This window comes from Aulonocara stuartgranti (assembly GCF_965226115.1).
Source record: "Aulonocara stuartgranti genome assembly, chromosome: 13".
NCBI classification, from domain to species: domain Eukaryota; kingdom Metazoa; phylum Chordata; class Actinopteri; order Cichliformes; family Cichlidae; genus Aulonocara; species Aulonocara stuartgranti.
Genome location: NC_138949.1, coordinates 33,946,368 through 33,965,690, shown reverse-complemented (window position 1 = coordinate 33,965,690; position 19,323 = coordinate 33,946,368). Strand labels below are relative to the sequence as shown.

General features: G+C 44.6%; 2 protein-coding genes and 1 long non-coding RNA gene across 10 annotated transcripts in view; 2 read left to right on the top strand and 1 right to left on the bottom strand.

Moving 5' to 3' along the window:
* Nucleotides 1–4,826, top strand: part of opn4a (opsin 4a (melanopsin)) — a 29,474-nt gene extending 24,648 nt beyond the window's left edge. For 2 of the 5 annotated variants that reach the window (XM_082557634.1, XM_082557633.1), the window contains exon 12: nucleotides 286–4,826. In XM_082557634.1, coding sequence (XP_082413760.1) covers nucleotides 286–456 — 171 coding nt within the window. In that variant the 3' untranslated portion in view covers nucleotides 457–4,826. The remainder of the gene's footprint in view (nucleotides 1–285) is intronic. The other 3 variants (XM_082557637.1, XM_082557635.1, XM_082557636.1) reach the window with 2 other exon arrangements.
* The window catches only part of LOC309720587, a 30,271-nt gene extending 24,560 nt beyond the window's left edge, over nucleotides 1–5,711 (bottom strand). Inside the window, exon 1 of the long non-coding RNA XR_014280534.1 lies at nucleotides 5,632–5,711. This is a non-coding gene — a long non-coding RNA (uncharacterized lncRNA). The remainder of the gene's footprint in view (nucleotides 1–5,631) is intronic.
* Nucleotides 5,712–5,805: 94 nt separating this feature from the next.
* LOC309720579 (LIM domain-binding protein 3-like) overlaps nucleotides 5,806–19,323 on the top strand; it is a 33,937-nt gene continuing 20,419 nt past the window's right edge. The window contains exons 1-2 of one of the 4 annotated variants that reach the window (XM_082557626.1): nucleotides 5,806–5,853; nucleotides 11,144–11,331. In XM_082557626.1, the coding sequence (XP_082413752.1) occupies nucleotides 11,236–11,331 (96 nt within the window). In that variant the 5' untranslated portion in view covers nucleotides 5,806–5,853; nucleotides 11,144–11,235. Of the gene's footprint in view, nucleotides 5,854–6,302; nucleotides 6,797–8,810; nucleotides 11,058–11,143; nucleotides 11,332–19,323 lie in introns of those variants that run through there. The other 3 variants (XM_082557624.1, XM_082557625.1, XM_082557627.1) reach the window with 3 other exon arrangements.

The window sequence follows — 19,323 nt, the reverse complement described above, 5'->3', positions numbered from 1 at the left end:
AGGAACTGCAGGTTTTGTTTTTAGCACTCCCGCTTTGGCTTCAGTTGTTGGTTCGGAGGATTGACTCTCATGAATCAGGGATCCAGTGACCTCTGGATCCCTGTTAAACAGCTGTTAAATGATTACCTACAAATTTGCTTTGTGCCGACGATGGCGCTAAAAACCCAGCGGTGGTCATTTAGCGCTATCATTGATCCGTGATTGGTTTACGATGGCATGCCTGCCCTCTCAGATTTAGGCATCAGTCACATTTGTTTTAAATAACCGTCTTTGTCTCTTTCACAGAACGGTGATTTTACAGATGGTGCAAGAGGCGCACTCTGTCGAATCCCGAGTATCGTCATCAACTCCGAGTCCAGCCCTTTCCTTTCCACGGGACGAAGTGGTTCCCGCACATCTCGATCGAAGGCGACCAACAGCAGCGGCGGTGGAGGTGCAGGGGCGGGTTCGGCGTAGAGCTCCACCCCCCTCTCCTGTTTAAACACCTGCAGCCATGTGACCACCTAAGGTCCAGGCAGATATTTGGGACTGTGCAGTTCAGAAAAAGCCATCAGAACTCATCAGATTGTAAATCTGCAGGTCGTTTATAGATTTTACCCGATTTGTACCGATATGGATGGAGACAAATTCCAAACCCAACCTGGAGCTGTTTTACCAACGAACAAAACAGTTTACTTAAAGAGCAGCTTACCTGAAACAAGGTGTATCCTCTCACTCTGTTTGGTTGTTTTGAGTGAAGGGAAAGCAGCTGCTGTGAGTTGAAATGTTACAGAATTCATATTTTGCATTGAGTTGCTCTTTAAAGAGCTCCTGAAAGCTGAGAGCAGGTCTGATCTTTGATTACACTGCAGCCACACGGACTCTGAGGGTGGAAATGTTCAGTCAGACTGATGAAAATGCCTCTTTAGCCAAGGTCTCCTGTGACAGGTGAGGGTCCCTTTAGAGGTTTTCTGGTGTCTGAGAGGACTTTGAGCTGAGGGAGGAGATTCTTCATTCTGTGATTCCTCAGTAAACCGTGTGCTTTCCTGCCCTTGGTCTTCTTATGTTTCTGCTTTGCATGTGGATTTCCAGCTCAGACCTCAATGTGATGCCACCGGAGCAAATCATAAAGGTTAAATCATGAAGATGGTTATGTGCATCCCATCTAACCAAAACTAACTATAAATTCAAGAAATCACTGACTCAGTGCCAATAAGAACATCTCAGGACATCGATCTTATACCCACAGTGATTACCGATCGCTGTGGATGTGGCTCTGCACCAAGCAGTTTTTCTGCTCATTTCCAACTTTAAAGTATTTTTTAAATCTTTTTTGTCATTATGAACAGTTTAGAAAAACAAAACCTTTGTATCGGCCTTTAAAGCTGCCCCTCTGTTCATCTTCTATCTGAAATGAGCCATTTTAGCTCCTGTCTCTTTAAGAACACCCCCACCCCCATAAACCCACTGTTTCCTGATTGGTCAGCTTCCAGAAACCTAATAAGGGGCAGTAAAAAGAACAGCCATCCAAACCTTCTTTAAGAATAAAAAACATAAAGCTGCTTTTCTTGCCCACAACGTTTTTGGCCTGCATAGTTGTGACTTCTTGAACCACAGCAGTAGGAGAGCTGAAACGATGCTCATTTATTTGTTGTGTAACCAACACTGATATGTTCTAAACTGAGGGGTGTAACTACGAAGAAGATTATTGGGTTAGTGAACTGTGTAGAGCTTAAAGTCATAATTTTCCATGTCACCAATGTGGCCCTTATTTTACAAGCTAAATCACCATGGCAACTGATGCTGAACACATCACCTGGCCAGGAGCAGGTTATGTTTGAATTTTCAGTTTAAAATTGTCTGGAAGCGCCAAGTTGTCAACGATTCTTTTATTTCTGGCATGTTTTCAGTGTGATATAGATTCTATATCTACTTACAAAGAGCGCTGAATGAAGCAAAAAGTAATGTTGCTGTAATGTTGTGCTTAGAAGTAAACAGCAGCATTGAGCGCGCTCAGACACAAAATCTTTCACTGCAATTCAAATCTCTGTGACACAAATCACCAGATTAATCAGTTTCTCCAATAATCTTCAGATTATTTAGCTGTTATATTTTATGTTCTTTGTAAACATTTAATTTCTTTTTAATAATATTTTACTTACTATTTTATCATCCTCACTTTATAACATCTCTAAATGGAGCGGGTGGCGCTCACGGGGATCATTTTGTGAAGAAAAAAAAGAGTCACATGATGCACGAATCGTCTTTCTTCAGTTGATAACCTGTCATCTCTGTTATCTCTGGGGCTTTGCTGATCCAGCTAAGACAAAGAAAGCCTGGATATGTAGCTTTCCTTCGTAGTACACCCTTCAGGGTTAGTTCACGTTCAACAACCATATCTAAACCAGGAATAACAAACCAAAAAGTCAACTGCTGTGTTTTAGCTGTAAATTCTAGTTTTAGTTAAACTCTTCCTTTAAAAAGCTGAAAATCAGATTTTCCGGGAAGCCCGATGCCCGACTTGGGGAAAACATGCTGGGACGTCCTTTGCAGTCTCTGTGTTGAGCTCATTGTGGCCTGTACATAGAGTTTATTTCCAGTCAGATTCTTTCGGTGTAATCTCCGCGAGTCCTGAGAGGCCTGCAAAAACGCTTTTGTTCTGAAGATATTTTCAGTGTTTTGTGTTTTAAAGTGTTGTTCAGATCATTTCGTACTGTTTCTGCGGCTTCCTTTCCTTTATTTAACTAAAGGCGTACTTTGCTGAAGCGCAGTGTCGTGGAATGTGACTGTGATATTTTTATAGTGTTTAAAAGAGAAAATCATGTCGATAATAGCGCAGCTCTTGGTCATCTGACATGTCTGTTTGAGCTCCTCAGCTGTTCCCTAAACTTTACCTGAATGTTTCTTTAAAAAGATAAAGCTCATGGTGCTTTTCCTGTTGGGACGGAAGCTTGAAGCAAACCATCAAACTCACTGGTTAAAACGGGTTTAACAAAACAAGATCGGACTGATAAAGCTGAAGCAGTGTGTTTTAGCAAGTATAGCAGTTAAATGCTGCTAACACACATGAGCTGTTAGCTTGTGCTGTACTACTAATCTTCTGTACATGCTAACTGTTAGCATCTACAGCTTCAGAGGTGACTAAACTCCAACATTAATCTGAATCAGTTTCATAAAAGTTGCAGGTTAAAGCCGTTTGTTACATCAGCAAGTGTGAGCACGTCTATAAAAGCAGACGGTTTGGCAGTTTGCAGATATGGGCTGCAGAGAAACTGCAAAAATCACAAGATACAGGCCTCGATAGCAGGTGAAAGGTTAAAGTTCATGACAGCTCAGTTAGCTACACACTGAACGGGTGCGGCTCGCTTGGAAGGGTTAGAGAGTTCAGAGAGCTGAGCATGAATGAGATGAAGCGACGCTGTAAAGACGAGTGGGACAAAACTGCTCCACAGTGACGTGACAGACGCATGGAGTCACACAGAAACATCACCGCAACTCAGAAGGAGGCGCTACACGCCGCTGAATCAGGGGGCGGAGTTAGACTTTCACACTGCAGTTAGTTTAGTTTATCTTTAATAGATACTAACATGATGTAACGTGCCACATGCTTTTGTTCACCGGAGGCTGAATCTAATTATTTTAAGACCTGATCAGGACCAGATGATTTCTCATGTCCTGATATATGAAAATCCTAAAAAACATTTCTGCATCCAAATGTCACAAAAAAGCCAATAAACTGAAAGAGATGTACAAAAACATGGAGCACGGTTATAACTCTGAATATTGGAAAAAGTAAATACCACCATCATAGTGGACATGATGCAAAAACAGCAGTCACACGGGAAACTGTGGATTCCCTGTGACTGGTTGGAGTCTGGTTGCTGGTTGGTGGAGGTGAAATCAGTCATAAAGACGATGCCACACCAAACACCTCCCGTGATTGCTTTGAACATTAGCAGGTTGCCACTGTCACCTGTAGCTTGTGTGGAGGACGCTGACTTGTCTACAACTACACAAACAGGAAATGAGGAAGTGGTACTCTATCCCGTCTCTAAGTGATGAAGGATGGACCCTGCTTCCAAACTACTCTGTGTTTATTAAGGCTGTTGTATTTTTAACATGTTTTGTATTTTGTTCCATTCAATCTGAACAAAAACAGTCAGTGCTCACTGTCGGCCTCTCTCGGGTTTTATTACCACTCTTCATTTTAAAGCTCAGTTTACGATGTAACTGCAGCCCAGCAGCAGTATATTAATGACTAACCTCGTATTGTGAATAACTTCTAACTCCGTTAAATGTAATAAATCCTGTTTTCATGGATGTTAAACGTCATTGTTACACCTGGTAAAGCAGCAACACTGATCATTTTATAAAAGATGAAAGAATTTCAACAGTTTGTGACTCTCAGTGATGCCGCAGCGTTCGTTTGACTTTGACCTGAAGCGGAGTTTGGATCTGGAAACGGCGAATGACGTCAGACTTAAAGACGGGATAGTTTCACTTAGAGAGGCGACTGCTTGAGGACATTGGCATCTGTCAGTGATCAAAGCAGTCGGGGTTTTTCACCAGCTCGTCGGGGTCGCACATTTTTCTGAGCGTCTAGTTTCCAGGGGTCACACACGCCTCTGTAGGCCTGTGACGTGACCCCGCAGTGTCAGTGCCCAAAATGGCAGAGGGTCATGTGGTGAGCAGTCACATGACTACAGAAACAGAATAGGAGGCTATTTTCTGTCAAAGTGTGTGGAAGAGCTTTCACTTCTCTAACTGATGCTTCAGCTGGTACAGATTTAGTCAGCAACACTGTTTTCTAGCTGCTGGGGGTCTTTGCTGCCCCCCCCCCCCCCCCACACACACACACACACACACAGATGTTTGATTTGTTGTGTTAAACTTCCTGTTCGGATGAAGCGATGTTGGAGAGCGGGCAGAGCAGTTACTGTGGATCATTTATTTCAGTGTTGCTTTATTTTTCTAAATAAAATCTGTCATTCACCGTGATGCTCCGCCTCCTTTGTACCCCCATCACCATAGAGACACGTCACACAGCCAGGCCAGAGCTGTCAGTTTTCATATCAGCCATTTAATTTAATCAGTTTAATTAAACAGTTTTTCTTTAAATTTACAACTTTAATCTAAGAGTAAATGATCGTTATCACCATCACATGCAGTCCCTTATATTCTCAGGTCCTAAAATACCTTCATACTTTAATACAGCTTTTAAAATTTAACTTAATTTAATTTAAATGAATTTTTCAACTTGTTATTATCGTGTAAAAAAAGTGATTTCTGGTATTTGATAATAAATGTAAGCTATTATAAATGACGTGTTTCCATAATGCCACAAACATATCACTCATGAGCAGAGATGGGCAGTAACGCGTTACACGTTACTGTAATCCGATTACTGTTTTCAAGTAACGAGTAAAGTAAGGGATTACTATTGCAAAAAGGTAATTAGATTACCGTTACTTTCCCGTAAGCACGCGACGTTACTGCGTTACTAAAACCGTGAGAGGACTTTGAGTGTCTCATGACAGTGACGTAAGCGAGTGCGACGTTCGTGACAACAGCTGTGTGCAGATCAACAATGGATCACATATCGAGTGCAGAGAGAGTATGAGCGTGCAGCGTTTAAAGCGTGGAAGTACTGACCTTACTTTGAGTTTGATTCCATAAAAAGTGACAAAAACATTAGTGTCCGCTGTGCGTGGGAAGAAAACTTCTTTTTACAGCGAAAAAACCCCTAAACTTCCAACAAGCACCGAGTAGCTACGACGTAATGGGAAACTCACAGAGAAACTCGCGGATTCTTCCACTGACCGCGGCACACCTGCACCAGGGTAAACCTCCGCCTGCCCCACTCCTGCTTTACAGGTGAAAATAGAGCAACAGGACCGCTGAGTCTTTGACTTTATTTATTTTCTGCTGTGTTTTACTTGCATCTATTTGAAAGACTGAGTGTAAACACAAAAAAATATTTTATTTTATGTGCTGGAATGTGCAGAAAATAGGTTTAAATGTTAAACTAATTTATTCAACTCAGAGAATGTTGCAGATAATTAAATTTTTGCTTGATGCATAAAGTTAAAAGATTAAAACTGATAAAACAAGTTTTAAAAAGAGACTTTTCCATTTGATTACATTTTGTATGATGGATTATGCAGAAAAAGTAGAATTGGGCTGAAAGATCTATCGCTTTATCACCTCTTCAGGCTGTTACCTTAAAAAGTAACTAAGTAACTAATTACTTTTGAAAATAAGTAATCAGTAATTAGTTACTGATTGTTTTTTTCAGGTAACGTGACCAACACTGCTCATGAGTGATATAAAACATGCCCGTCACAGAGTCATCTCTGTTATACAGCCTGTGTTTAACGCTGCACACATTAAACATGTATTTACCACAGAAATGTGATGAATACACTTCACAGGCCTATAAAAACTAGACTGATTATAATGAAGGTTTAATAATACAAAACAGGTCATTTCTTTCATTTCTTTAATCCTTTCATAATCCCGTTCAGTGTATTTGCTCGTTTCTTTACGGATATAATTAAATAGATGAACATGAACGCAGAGTGACGCGTTTGGCTCCGGATGCTCCTGTTTTCTGTGTTTACCTGGAGCTCTGCGCGGTTTCAGGTGCCTCCTGCCTCTTTAAATAAAATCCTGCTAATGAAAATCCGCTGTTAACACCCCTGCTGCCCTCCTCCTGCCCCCGGCCTCCCTGCTGCTCTGTGCCCGAGGAGCGGAGCAGGATCCCGTGATCGCGGCAGGCCACTCCGCTCGGTGTGTCGGAGCTGCACAGCGACGGCAGGTACCCGCCTCTCAGACCCTTTCCTCCCGTCTCCACCCTCTGCTTTCTACTGTTTAATCCTCCTTCTCCACCTCCTGCATCACCACCACAACCGGCAACAAGTCGCACCGCCCGCCGGCTCGCAGCTGCTGCGGCCGGTCACACCGACAGCTTCTCCCGGCTCACCGGGTCGGTGGGTGGGGTCAGCTCTCAGGTATGACAGAAGAGGAGCCTGAAGCCTCACCTGGTGGGTTTTACTTATTCTGAGGGTGTGCGTTAGGTTCTGTGCGCCGAGCTGGGCGGAGCAGAGAGCAGGTGGGCGGTGTCAGTCTGCAGACCACCTGAGAGCAGAAACCGGAAGCGTCGAGTTTAGGAAGAGTAATAACGACTTTGTGACGTCTGAGGCTTTTATTGGACTCAGATTTTAGAGCTTCATTATCTTGTTACGTTTGTTTGTGAGTTTGTCTTCACAAACAGGATGTAGCTGATGTTTACAGACACAGCAGGCTGTAACTCACCAGCTGACCTTTCATGCAAAGAGGCAGCTCCATTAAGAAGCTGTTTAAAATGACAAACTATTCACACATGCTCAGAGGTCAGCTGTGGCTCTATGCTGGGGGGGATCAGTATCACTGCTGTGGCTGTGGATGGTTTCCCCTCCGCTCTCATGCCTTCAGGTTGACTCAGTTTGTGTTTTAAACTCCTCGCTGAGGGTCAGCAGGGTTCGCTTTACACGTCCCTGCAGTGCTGATCCACAAAGCTTCATTTTAGTTCTGAGTAACAGAAGCCAGGCCTGCACATTAAACCCACAGCTCCTTATTTCTGGCTTAACCACAGACTGTATATAAAAGATGGTCACAGTAATTCGTTTCTGAACTCTAACTTTGAAGCAGCCACAAAATGATCCACAGAGACCAAACAGTTTGTGTATCAGGCTGTAAAAAATGTTTGTTTGTGCTGGAAAGTTTTAACATGGGAGTCTATGGAGACTGACTCACTGCTGCCTCTGCTGGACGCCACAGGAACTGCAGCTTTTGGTGTTTCTCAGTGTTGGTTAAACATTTACACTCCTAACTTAGACCCTGAAAAACCATTGAGCATGCGTTCCTTTTATGGATAAATAAGCGATCTTTTCTGACGCGTTTACGTGGATAACACTCATTGCAGTTTGTCAGTGAGATTTTAGTGATGATTGTTATGAGTCAGGACCAATGTTCCCTCTAATTTTCCATGTGTCTGAGCGAACACACAAACTCCCTCAGCGTCCCTAGGTCCACTGTGAGCGACAGCAGACGTGTGCACTGTGGTCACGTCGGCATCTAATCCATCCAAGTTACATGTTTATTAAAATTATCAAATTACAGCATTTATGTTAGACGACTCTTAATTAACTGCTTTAGCCCACTTACAATGAAAATGTAAACAAATCTTGTTTGTGACCTGCAGCATGTTAACACTATTGGAAGGAAAAAAAAACTTCAACTCCAATTTTGAAAACACAACTTTCTTATTATTTTTTTTATAAAGCTCTGACTTGTATGATGAGTCTGAGTCTGGGAGAGAGTCTGTAACTCTCTGTCTGCAAAATACAGTAAATAATGACCAATGCTGGGAAATTAATTATATAGTTACTTCTTCAAAAAAGTAACAAAGTGTTTTGCAGCTGTTTACCTAAAAATGCAGCCAAAGCGTTTTTTAAACAAACATTTCAAAGTATTTACAGAACAATCAGCTGTTCTGCATCAAATCTGATGCCACACAAATTATTTGTGCCGCTCCAAAAATAATTTCTGTCCACTATGAGATGAAGGAGAACAACAGCCTGATACCTGCAGGCCTGACAGCAGCAGATGTGTCACTGCTGTAACACCTGTAACACTCAGCAGTCGCCTCATTGTTCTGACACACAACAAAACTATTGACTACACTACACACTAACTACACACTAACTACACACTAACTACACACTCACTACACACTAACTACACAAGATTTGTGCTGAATGTCGCAAATCTCTCACATCTCAAACACACCGTCACTCCTAAAACTTCCCCCTCCCTAAACAACTAAATGTCATGTTGCCATATCATGTTTTGATTGGTCCACATGGTACATTTTTCCACCAATAGGAAAGGCTGGAGGGGGGCTGTTTTTTCTCACAGGATTTCGAGCGTTTTCCTTATAAAACGTCGTTTTTACCGTTTCTTCCTGCAGTAAATATAAACAACGACAGTATTCAGGAAGAAAACCAAACACTGCAGATATTTTATCATAACTCTGGTTTTACGTGGCCGATCAACACAATTTAAAAACTGGTATAAAGTCCACACTGTTTCCGTCAGTTGTTCCGTCTGTCCTGCTCACATCTCCAATGGTTGTACACGTTGTCATTAACGTGGCTTCACTCCGCATCAGCCACTTTGCTAAAACACCGGTGTCGGCACATAAGGACGCTGTCACAGCCTGTCAACCATGTGGATTAGCTGCACGTGCGCAGCTTAGAGGGAACATTGGTAAGGACTGTTATAGATGGATGGTTTAAATAAAAGTTTCTAAAACCTTAAACAGCTCCGTCCCAGTCCACTCTGCCTCTCAGAGTCTAAACTTAGCCGGTGATATAACAGGCTCAGCGCTGCTCTGGGATCAGCCTGTCAGTCGGTGCAGAGGGCCGATCGCCCCCAGCCTGTGTGAGCAGTGAGGGCTCTGCACCTCTGGTGGTTTTTGACTCACTGTTGCTTGGAGAGAAGAGCTGCTTTTTCATCTTCCTGTTAATAAGCAGGCGGTGCTGGAATTCAAACCCACAATCTCCTGTTTAGCTGGCTAGCGCTTTAACCACAGTGCCTCACTCCATCTGACACGCACCTGTTAGAGGGGCGTCCACAGGTGTGCTCGGGGCGTCCACAGGTGTGCTCGGGGTACCTGGGCTGTTTAAAGTCCTGCAGCCTCCTCAGGTGTTTGGAAAGTTCACAGACTTTATCATATTTAATGAAGACCACATACAACACATGGAGCACCACCTGAATTAAAAACGTGAGATTTATAGGTGTGACTCTGCCCCCCAAATTACACCTACAAACAGCATTTCTGGTTCCCAGTGTGCGCACTGACACCACCCTGCCCACCATCAGGCAGAAGGTGGTGTTACCCCGATAACATCTGACCCGTATGCTCTCGTGGGCTTCGTGTGTCGCCTTTAAAAACACTGAATGTGCTGATTCAGACTCACTTTGTTGGGCTTCTCATTTTGTCCTGTCAGGTTCCCTCGTGTGTGTTTGCTTGTCTCTGTGATTGTTTCTGCAGTTTTTGGCTCTTTCTTGCCTCTCTCTAGTTTTTGTGCTAATATTTGTGGATTGTTGTCTTTTGAGGGTCTGTTTGTGTGTCTTTGTAGCGGTTTTTGTCCCGTTTTGTCATTTTCCACCTAATTTGAGGCTTTTTTGTCTCTTCGTTATCATTTTGTGTCTTGCGTCTCTCTAAGCTGTCGTCCTCTCGAGGTCTATTTGTGGCAGCTGAGTCCTGTTGTGGTCATCGTGCTTCTCTTTGTCGGACATTAATCGTTTACTTTTGAATCTTCGTAAAGATAAATTTCATCTGGTGTTGAGAGGTTTAATCTCTGTGTGATTACTTTGCCGTTCTTTGAGGTTATCGGCTCTGTGTTTGGCTGCACTGGCTCTCTGTGGCGGTCATGTTTGTAGTTTTCTGTAGGTGTTGGAGTCCTTTAGGCTGGGTAAACCTGAGGACAGTCCTGACAGGTGGACACTTTTCTTCTGAGTCCACGAGGCTCAGAGCGTTCCCCTGACGGGTGAAGTCGGGCTCGGGCCTCGCTGACGCCTTCGGCAGCGACCCGTGGAGGGATTTGAACCTGCTGACCTTTAAGCTATCAGTGCCACTCCACTCGTGGCCTTTCTGTTTGGGCTTTATCGCCACCGAGATAATGAGACGTTTCCTGACGCTGCCCCTGATTGGATGCGTGGGAGACCCTGGGCGCTGCATGATTGAGGGGGGCAGTGAGGAGGGTCTAGAAGAATCTGCTGGTCTATATTAGCCGCTGTGAATCACGGCGAGCCTGGCATACCGGGTGTCCCCTTTCACGCCATATAAGTCCACCCCCCCTCCTTTCCCTGCAGACCCCCCTGCCCTGCCTCACCCCGCCTCACCCCACCGCCCCCCCACAATGCCACACCACTGTCTGAGGCTATTCTTAGGCTGTCACTTCAGCCCGTCCAAGCAGGCAGGTCCTCCTCTTTCTCCTCTCAGCTGCTGCGACTCGTTCTCTTCCTCTTCGGTTGGTGCATTTCACTCATTTTTCTTTCCTCCGTGATTGCTTCACCTGCTTCACGCCCTCTCTCTCTATCGCCTCTCTGCTTTCAGAGCCGTCCCGTGTCTCCTGCAGCTGCCGGTGGGTTTTGTTCCAGAAACTCTGCTCTGACTTTGAAGGATCTTTGTAGTTGTGTGGAAGAAGAATGAGCACCTACACCGTGTCGCTGCCCGGCCCCGGGCCCTGGGGCTTCAGGCTGCAGGGGGGCAAGGACTTCAACATGCCGCTGACCATCTCCAGGGTAGGAAATCGGACAGGAAACGCACTTTTTCACCTGCAGCTTCGCCCAATTTCTGTGTTTGGCTGACAGATGTGAGTCTCTGATATCTGTGTCCCAGTCTGAGTCCTTAGTGGTGTTACAAAAGGGAATGAATGTAGAAAGACGAAGCTGGGACGGTTTAAGATGCAAACCATTGTTGCATGTCCTGCCTTATTTCCTGTCATCTGTATTCTTTCAAAATAAAGCTCAAAATTCCCCTCAGCATTGTTACTGAAACTTTAATGATTAATATTTAAAATCCGAGCTGGTGTGAGCCTCGGGTCTGTTCGACGTGCTCATGAGTCATTAAACTCAACCTGCTGTAGACTAATTCCATTTCGAGTCCAGCTGAGGAGACGTGGCTGCTTTGGGACATAATCTCTGATGTGTGGCTGATTTCTTTTTGAATCAGTGAAGCCCGTCGACCCCCCCCCCCCCCCCCCCCGGTCAGGTAGGGAGGCCGAAGCAGAGGTGGAGGCCTGAAACTGGAGCTGGTGTTGCTTTCGGAGCCTCGTCTCTCTGGACAGATGGAGAGACGAAGTTCCTGCAGCTCCACTGTAATCTGCTGGTGGGATGTTGATGACCTTTGACCTCTGTGTCGGGTTCTGTTTGGTGATTTTGGATGTGATGCCTGATGTGTTGGGACAAAAGCTGTGGCTGCAGCTTTGTGTAGCCTCTTGTTGGCAGTTTTGCATTTTTCAGGTCACGTTGCATCAGTGCTGATTGTTTTTGTCCTCTTGCTGTTATTTGGTGTCTCTGTGGGTTGTTTGGGTTTGCAGTGCAGCTAGTCTGCATGGTTTTGGAGGTACTGAACAACTTATTTCTGTAGTTTTGCATCTAATTTTAGTTTCTTTTCCTTTTACGGTCATTAAATGTCTCTCTCTCTGGTATTTCTGCCTTTTGGTGCAGTTGTTGTGTAGTTAAATTCTTTGGGTTTCTTTTCTTTTTAGTGATTTTGAGACTTTTTGTGGTTGTTAAATTCGGGGGTTTGTTTGTGTTTTGGGTCTTTTTAACGTTTTTTTAATTGTTCAGTTGTTTTTTGCGTCTGTCCTGGTTCGTTCAGGTAATTCTGTGTCTTTTGTCAGGTTGTAAGTCGTCTTTTTGCAGCTCAGTTTGGCAGTTTTGTGTCTTTCTTGTAGTTCAAGCCTCTGACCCTTTCGGGTTGTTGTGTTTCTGTTAGTTTTCTTGTGCGTCTCTTTGTGATGGGCTCGGGTTCATTTTATGTTTCTTTCTGATTTGCAGTTATTGTCCAGCCGACTTTGGTGGTTTTGGACCCTGAGCTGTGTTTACTGGGGTTCATATATGTTGCTGTACTTTTATTCAAACTGTTTAACTTGGCAGGATGTTCCAGATGTTCATGTGAGCCTCTGTTCCACACATTTAGCCTACAGATGTTTTGTGTTGTGTTTGGGTGCTGCTGCTCTTCCATTGTTATTCACTGCATCTGTAATCCAAGTCTCTGCTGGCGGCTCCACAATTTCCATCATTGCATTCACCTTAAACCGAGTCCTCCCACAGGAGAGACAGACGCAGGTCCCCACAACATGACTGTGAACAGATTTAGGACCCTACAACAGCAGCAGTGATAAAAACGCACACACACAGACACACACAGACACACACACACGCTGTGAGGACTCATTCATTCGGGGACGGCCGACCTTCAGCGCTCCCCCTGCTCAGCTGTTACACTCATCAGCCTCTGTGAGCGCGCTGTTTGTTAACAGCTCCACGCGCTTTACGCAGCTCCTCCGTCAGGCTGAGAAAGATGGAGGTCCTCTTTGAGATACTAAATCATGTTTAGTCGTCCAGAACAGTCACAGGGCTGAAACAAAGCCTCACGATTCAGAACCTTTTTAGTTTTTTATTCTTAAATTGTTTCACTTGATGATTGAAGTGAGACCTTATGTCTGTGTCAGGGCAGCACTCGTACAGGAACAGTAAATCTTGTGTTCCTGGTTCGAGGAGCTGTTTTTGGCCCCGGGTTTTGCCTCTCAGGTTGCACCTCGCTGACGGAGTTGGTGGGAGGTGTTTCCACGTTGCCGGAGACGAGCCAAAAATAAGACTCGAGCAGAACCTCTGTCTGTGTGAGAGTCAGCGACTGGTTTAACCCCGGAGAGGCTGGCAGGACCTCTGCTCCTCGCTCTGGGATGTGACAGTCATGTTACACCAACCATACAACCACACAAAAAGTTCTGAATGAACTGTGGATTCACGAGTATTAACAGACTTCTGCTACATGGACCTCGTTTCACCTCTAGTGCCGATGATGCTCTACGTGAAGAACTGAGAACGAGGACCTTCCTTTTCCATCCGACCCTCCAGTTTCTGCCTGATTGTCGGCTCGGATCCAAGTTCACGTCCCTGTCAACGTTTTCCGTCCTGAGTCGGTTTGTAACGACCCTGCTGCAGCCTGCTGCTGCTCCATCAGGACAGGAAGTCAGATGGAGCTTCTTCCTGTTCCTTCCTTTCACAATAAAAGCCCTTCACAGTGACTCCTGCACATGAACGTGTGACGCCAATTGATAACCGATTCTGTGGTTAAAATGAAATGCATCTTTACTTTTGCTGGCGGATCATGTAAAGCAGCTCCGTCGGCCAACGCTGCCATGATTTAGACATGTCTGCTTTCCCTTCTCACTGCTGCTGTAGGCCAGACACACTTGCATCCTGTCAAATGCTCAACAGACTTAAACTAATACCAGTGAGGAAGGAAATTCAGCAGTGTTCATATTCCCATCATCCCTCTCTGCTCGCTGGTTCATTGTTCAGAGCATGAGGTTCAGGGAGCGGCGGTGAAGAGGTGGGATTTACAGGCAGATGAGGCTGAGTTAGATCCAATCTGCTGCTCAGCGCTCAAAGAGAATATCAGCAGGGTCACAGGATTCTCCCCATCCAAGCTTTCCTTCAAAGCCCGACATCTCTCCGTCAATGTTTTGAGCTGCAGAGCTCCAGAAGGAATGAAATGCATGTCGCTGCACCGGCACAGATGTGGATTAATCTGCTGCTCAAAATAGTCCCCAACAGATGAACCCTTTCCCCTGAACATGAGTGAAGTGTGGGTCAAACAGGTCCAGTGTGACTCTCACTTGGATTATTTAAATAGTAACGACTTCTTACTTTTTAACTGGATCACAGACCAGCTCATGTAGCAGATAACTGCCATACAGTGTGTACCACAGTGTGTACCACTGAGTGATGTCACAGTGCCGGACAGTCTGCATGTTTCATCCCTGATTGGTTGAGAAGCTGCAGGAGCTTCACTTTAAGCTTTGCTGCTTTAAGTTAAAAGGATTTGTAATGAATCCTCTCCATCTCAGTGTTCCTCTGCGCTCTGTCAGCGCCTTGTTTGAATATATTTAGAGCCAAATGACTTCAGTCCTTCCTTCGGGCCGGCAGCGGCGATTGTTCTGAAGTCGTGTCTGGGAGTTTGGGACGATTCGAGGCTGAAAAAGTGACAGCTGGTGGCCTCTAAAGGACCAGCAGCAGTGAGGAAGTGTTCACACGGAGCAGGATTCGTGCCGCTTTAATCCATGGAAACGTCTCTGCGCAGTTTGCACACCCTCTAAAAGTTTCCAGTTTTGTTTTACAGCCAACATCTCCAGGTCATTTCCACTGTTTTTATCCTTTGAACGGTTTTTTAGTATTTTACAAACAGCATCTCTGATTTAGGTTATTTGGAGTGAAGGATTTATGTATGCAATAGGTGACAGATGGCGTTTAAGAAGCCCAAATGTTCTGCAGATTTTAGCCAATATTTCTAATGTCATCCTGTCCAGATGACAGTCTAGTAACAGCAGGATATGCACGGACACACTGCAGGAGCTTTTTTCAGTGTCAGGCCAACGCTGTCTACATCATCCAGAATCTAGAACATGATGGGTTTCATTTGTGCAGCCCAGAGATAAAAGCTCATTCAGTCTGTTTACCAGGTCTGTTGTAAAGCATGCTCTACTGGGATCTGAACCCAGGCTCTCCTGTTTACGAGACAGACGCTTCAACCAGCTAAGCTGCACGCCTCCTGAGGGCGCTGCAGCTTCTTACAGCTGAGTCCTCCTGGCTGTGAGGTTGATTTAGAGTTGATTTTAAAATGCCGTCAAGATTTCTGCTTTGCTTCTTTGACTTGAAAACAGTGTCACCACCTCGAGGGTCTTTCTGTCCAAACCTTTGCACAGCAGCTCTTTGTACTGTTTACTATTAGCACAGAATCATCAGCACAACCACATCAAAGGAGATCAGATCAAATATGAAGAATACGAAATCTCAGTGTACACAGATGATGTTTTGGTATACGTAGCAGAACCACACTCGTCAATAAGAAAGTTAAAGAGTCTGATCTGTGGATTTGGTTACTCAGACCAAACTGAGGAAAGGTTCATAAACAAGAACATTTGTCTCTTTGCTTTCATGCAAACACAAAAGAATTTTGTAGCTATAGCTACAAAATCTATTAAAAAAACTTTTTTGTTGTGATATATTTTTCACACATGTGAGTTTGTTTGAAAGGCAGAACTAGAGATCTCCTGTTTACGTCATCGACTCCGAGTCCGTTTGTGGGATTGTCCCCAAATGTTGGGAAGATGAGTTAGAAACACATCTTTAAATGTCTCTCTGAGCAGCTAGAGGTGTGTTTGTGTGAAAGCAAAGACTTTCTTCTTGTTTTGAGGCATTTCTGTTCTCAGCTAAAGAAATCAAAGATGAAAAAGTAAATACCAGAAAGTCTGCAGTTGCTGAAGGACACATCAGTCTTTCTCTGTGGCTGTTTTTTCAGACATAAATGACCTTTGTTCCCACGCAGCAGAGATTCCTGTGCTTTTACTTCATGTCTGTGTTTAATTAGTGATTTTCTTACAAAGCTTCACGGGGCTCTGAGCGTTCCTGCTGCTCCTCTCACAGCTCAAAGCTCGCTCGAGTTTTACAGTCGGGGCGAAAGCCGAGCCGGCGGTAATTCGATGCCCGCTGTAACAAACACACGGAGCTGACTCAGCACTCGGCGAGCTCCCCGCTGACCCCGCTGCTTCCTGCCACAGCTGCACATGCTGCTGATGGTCAGGGGATCCCAAATGGCTTCAGGAAACCCCAAATAAGACGTGTGAACTAAGACTGGACTCGGTTTAGTAGGTCAGCGGGGAGTTGAATACAAGTTTCAGCTGTGAGATCGACACAAATAGACCAAGCAGCTTTAGTCAGACTGCACAGAGGTGCGTTTCTTTAGACTAAGCAGGAGGGTCAAAACAACTGTGGCCTTCTTCAGTCATGCTGGACCCACAACAGATTCAAAACAACTGTGAGGAGGCGCAGAGTTAGCAAAAAGAGACAACGTGCACATACCAGATATACAACCGCTGAAAAAGATCAAAATATGCCTGCAAAATGCATAAAAATGGAGGGAAAAGGACCAAAAACAAACTTCATACAGATGAAAAGCTGCTACAAAAGGATGTGCACTCACAGAAGAGGACACACAAAATGAACTCAAAAGATGAAATGATAATTTAAGGATGCAAAATATGAAATGCTAAAAGAGATGTACAATAATCACTCGTGCAAATTGAAGCCCAGGGGATGCAAAATGTCTGAAAAGGGATGCAAACAGAGTGCAGCAAGCAACAAAAAGCACCAACACAGAAATGGAAAACAACCATACGCACAAAAAGACACAAAGAGGATGTAAAACAGAAAAACAAAGAAAATGAAATCAACTGTGAGGAGGCCAAAAGAATCAGAGAAAGTGCAAAATAAAGGATACAAATAATAAATAACAATAATAATAACTTCATTTATAAAGCGTACAGCTATTTGAATCTAAAAAGATAAATAAATAAAAGCAATACAAGTAAAAAACAGTAAGAATTTAAAAACTAGAAGGCATAGAATTGAATCCCTACACACAAACACACACATGCAAGGACACACAAAGGTGACACAAATGGTTATTTGAGGATGGAAGATGATCAAAAAGAGACAGAAAGAAGCAACAAACATTCAGACTGAAGGATGAAGCAAAACCACTGTGAGGACGACGGGAAGGAGTGGCCGTCACAGATCCACTCAGCCCACAGCTGTGGGACAAAATGTTACACAGGCATGCAAAAAAAATCTGATGCAAACAGATAAAAGTTAACTTTATGAATCGATGTGAGAAATAATCAGCTGCAGTTTATCTCTGCAGCGAGGCGGCGAGCAGCTGCTGACAGGCAGCGGGCTGTTTTTAGCCTCTGAAGGACACACACCCACGCACGGACACACACACACGCCGACACACACACACACGTCTTATCTCTGCTTTCTCAGCTCATCTACTGTTACTGTCGCTGCTGTCAGAGAAAGTCCAGAGCCTCAGTTCTAACTCTTTCTTGTCCAGAGAGGAGACGAGCGACCATAAAGAGAAGGAGACCCGCCTCCTCTGATGTCATCTCACTTCGGACACCCCTAACGTGTATCTGTGTGTGTGTCCGTGCGTGTGTGTGTGTATGTAGGTCAGCTCCCAGTGAAACTAGGCCACTCTGCCGCCTGGACAGGCCTCACATTGTTGCAGCTCGGCCGTGACGAGAAAAGCTGAAAGCAGCAAACAAACGTTTGGATGAGAGAGGCCGACAGCTCCTACAGCCAGATCATCAGGGTGATGTCGCAGTGAAATATGTAGAAAAAGCTCCTTCAGGCACTGCTGGGACTTGAACCCAGCAGGTCAGAGCACCTGTTTACATGCAGGTGCTCTGACCTGCGGACCTACAGCACCTCCTCCTTCCTGCTTTTGCTGAAGATTTCCTTCCGTTCCTTCTTACAGCTGCTTCCCTCAGGTCTCTGTAGAGCACATCATCTCCTAACCCAGCATCCTCCTCCATCACTACATCCATTAACCTCCTCCAGGTTCATGGATGTTCATCTCTAATTTTCTTAAGCTCAATGAGGATAAAACTGAAATCCTTTTTATTGGCACTAAATCCAACCTAGTGAAGGCAAACCATTTCTCACTAACTCCACAGTTTTCCCCTCACCTCAGAGCCTTGATGTCATCACAGTTCACTCTCCCATCAGTAATCTCAGCTGTTCTGCCTGTTTCCATCTACGCAACATTAACACATCCTTGTCTTTCCACCCAGTCTGCGTCCATTCTTGTCCACGGTCTCGTTACCTCCCGCCTTGACTGTTGTAATTCTCTCTTGCATGGTCTCCCCCAAAAATCCCTCCATCAGCTTCAACTGGTTCAAAACTCTGCTGGCCCCATTATTACCAGAACCCCTCCTACCAGCACAGACCACCCGAAAGCTCTGCTCCCAGGCTGTGGAACTTTCCACCCCCACATGTAAGAAACACTGGTTCTCTCCCCCAGATTAAATCTCACCTCATGTTGAGAGCAGCCCTTCCATCAGCCTCTTTTATTAAAGTCTGATAATGAAGAGCATCTAAGTATAAATGAATGATTCCAGCTTTGGTGAGAAAACTGAACAGCCATTGATGACCTGTGATGGATGTTGAACCATATGATCACCTAGTTATAATAACATTGTTTAACCTGGTTAAAGAAGCAGCAAATATGTTAGCTTTAGCTTCTCATAGCAGGTGCTGTAGCTTAACAGGTTAATGTGCTTGCCTTGTAAACAGGAGATCCTGGATTCAAATCACAGCCGTGCATCCATGTGGTTCATGCCATTTAACTCCATCTGTGGTTTTCCTTTGACTCAGAGCAGCAAACCAGCCAAGTTTGGCATCGTATTCCTGAATCACCGAGGACTAAACAGCTGACAGTCGTCCTGCTGCTTGTGTTTATTGACCCATCTTCCATTTCTCTGTCCCACCTTGATTGTCTGAACCGATTAAATCAGCAGGTTCAGTGAAGTCAGATAAGTTAAACTTTAATTTAATTTATATGAAAACACTGCTGGGATTTGAACCCAGGATCTCCTATTTACAAGGCAGATGCTTTGACCGGCTAAGCTACAGCACCTCAGCCAGACCCCTGATTATCCCCTG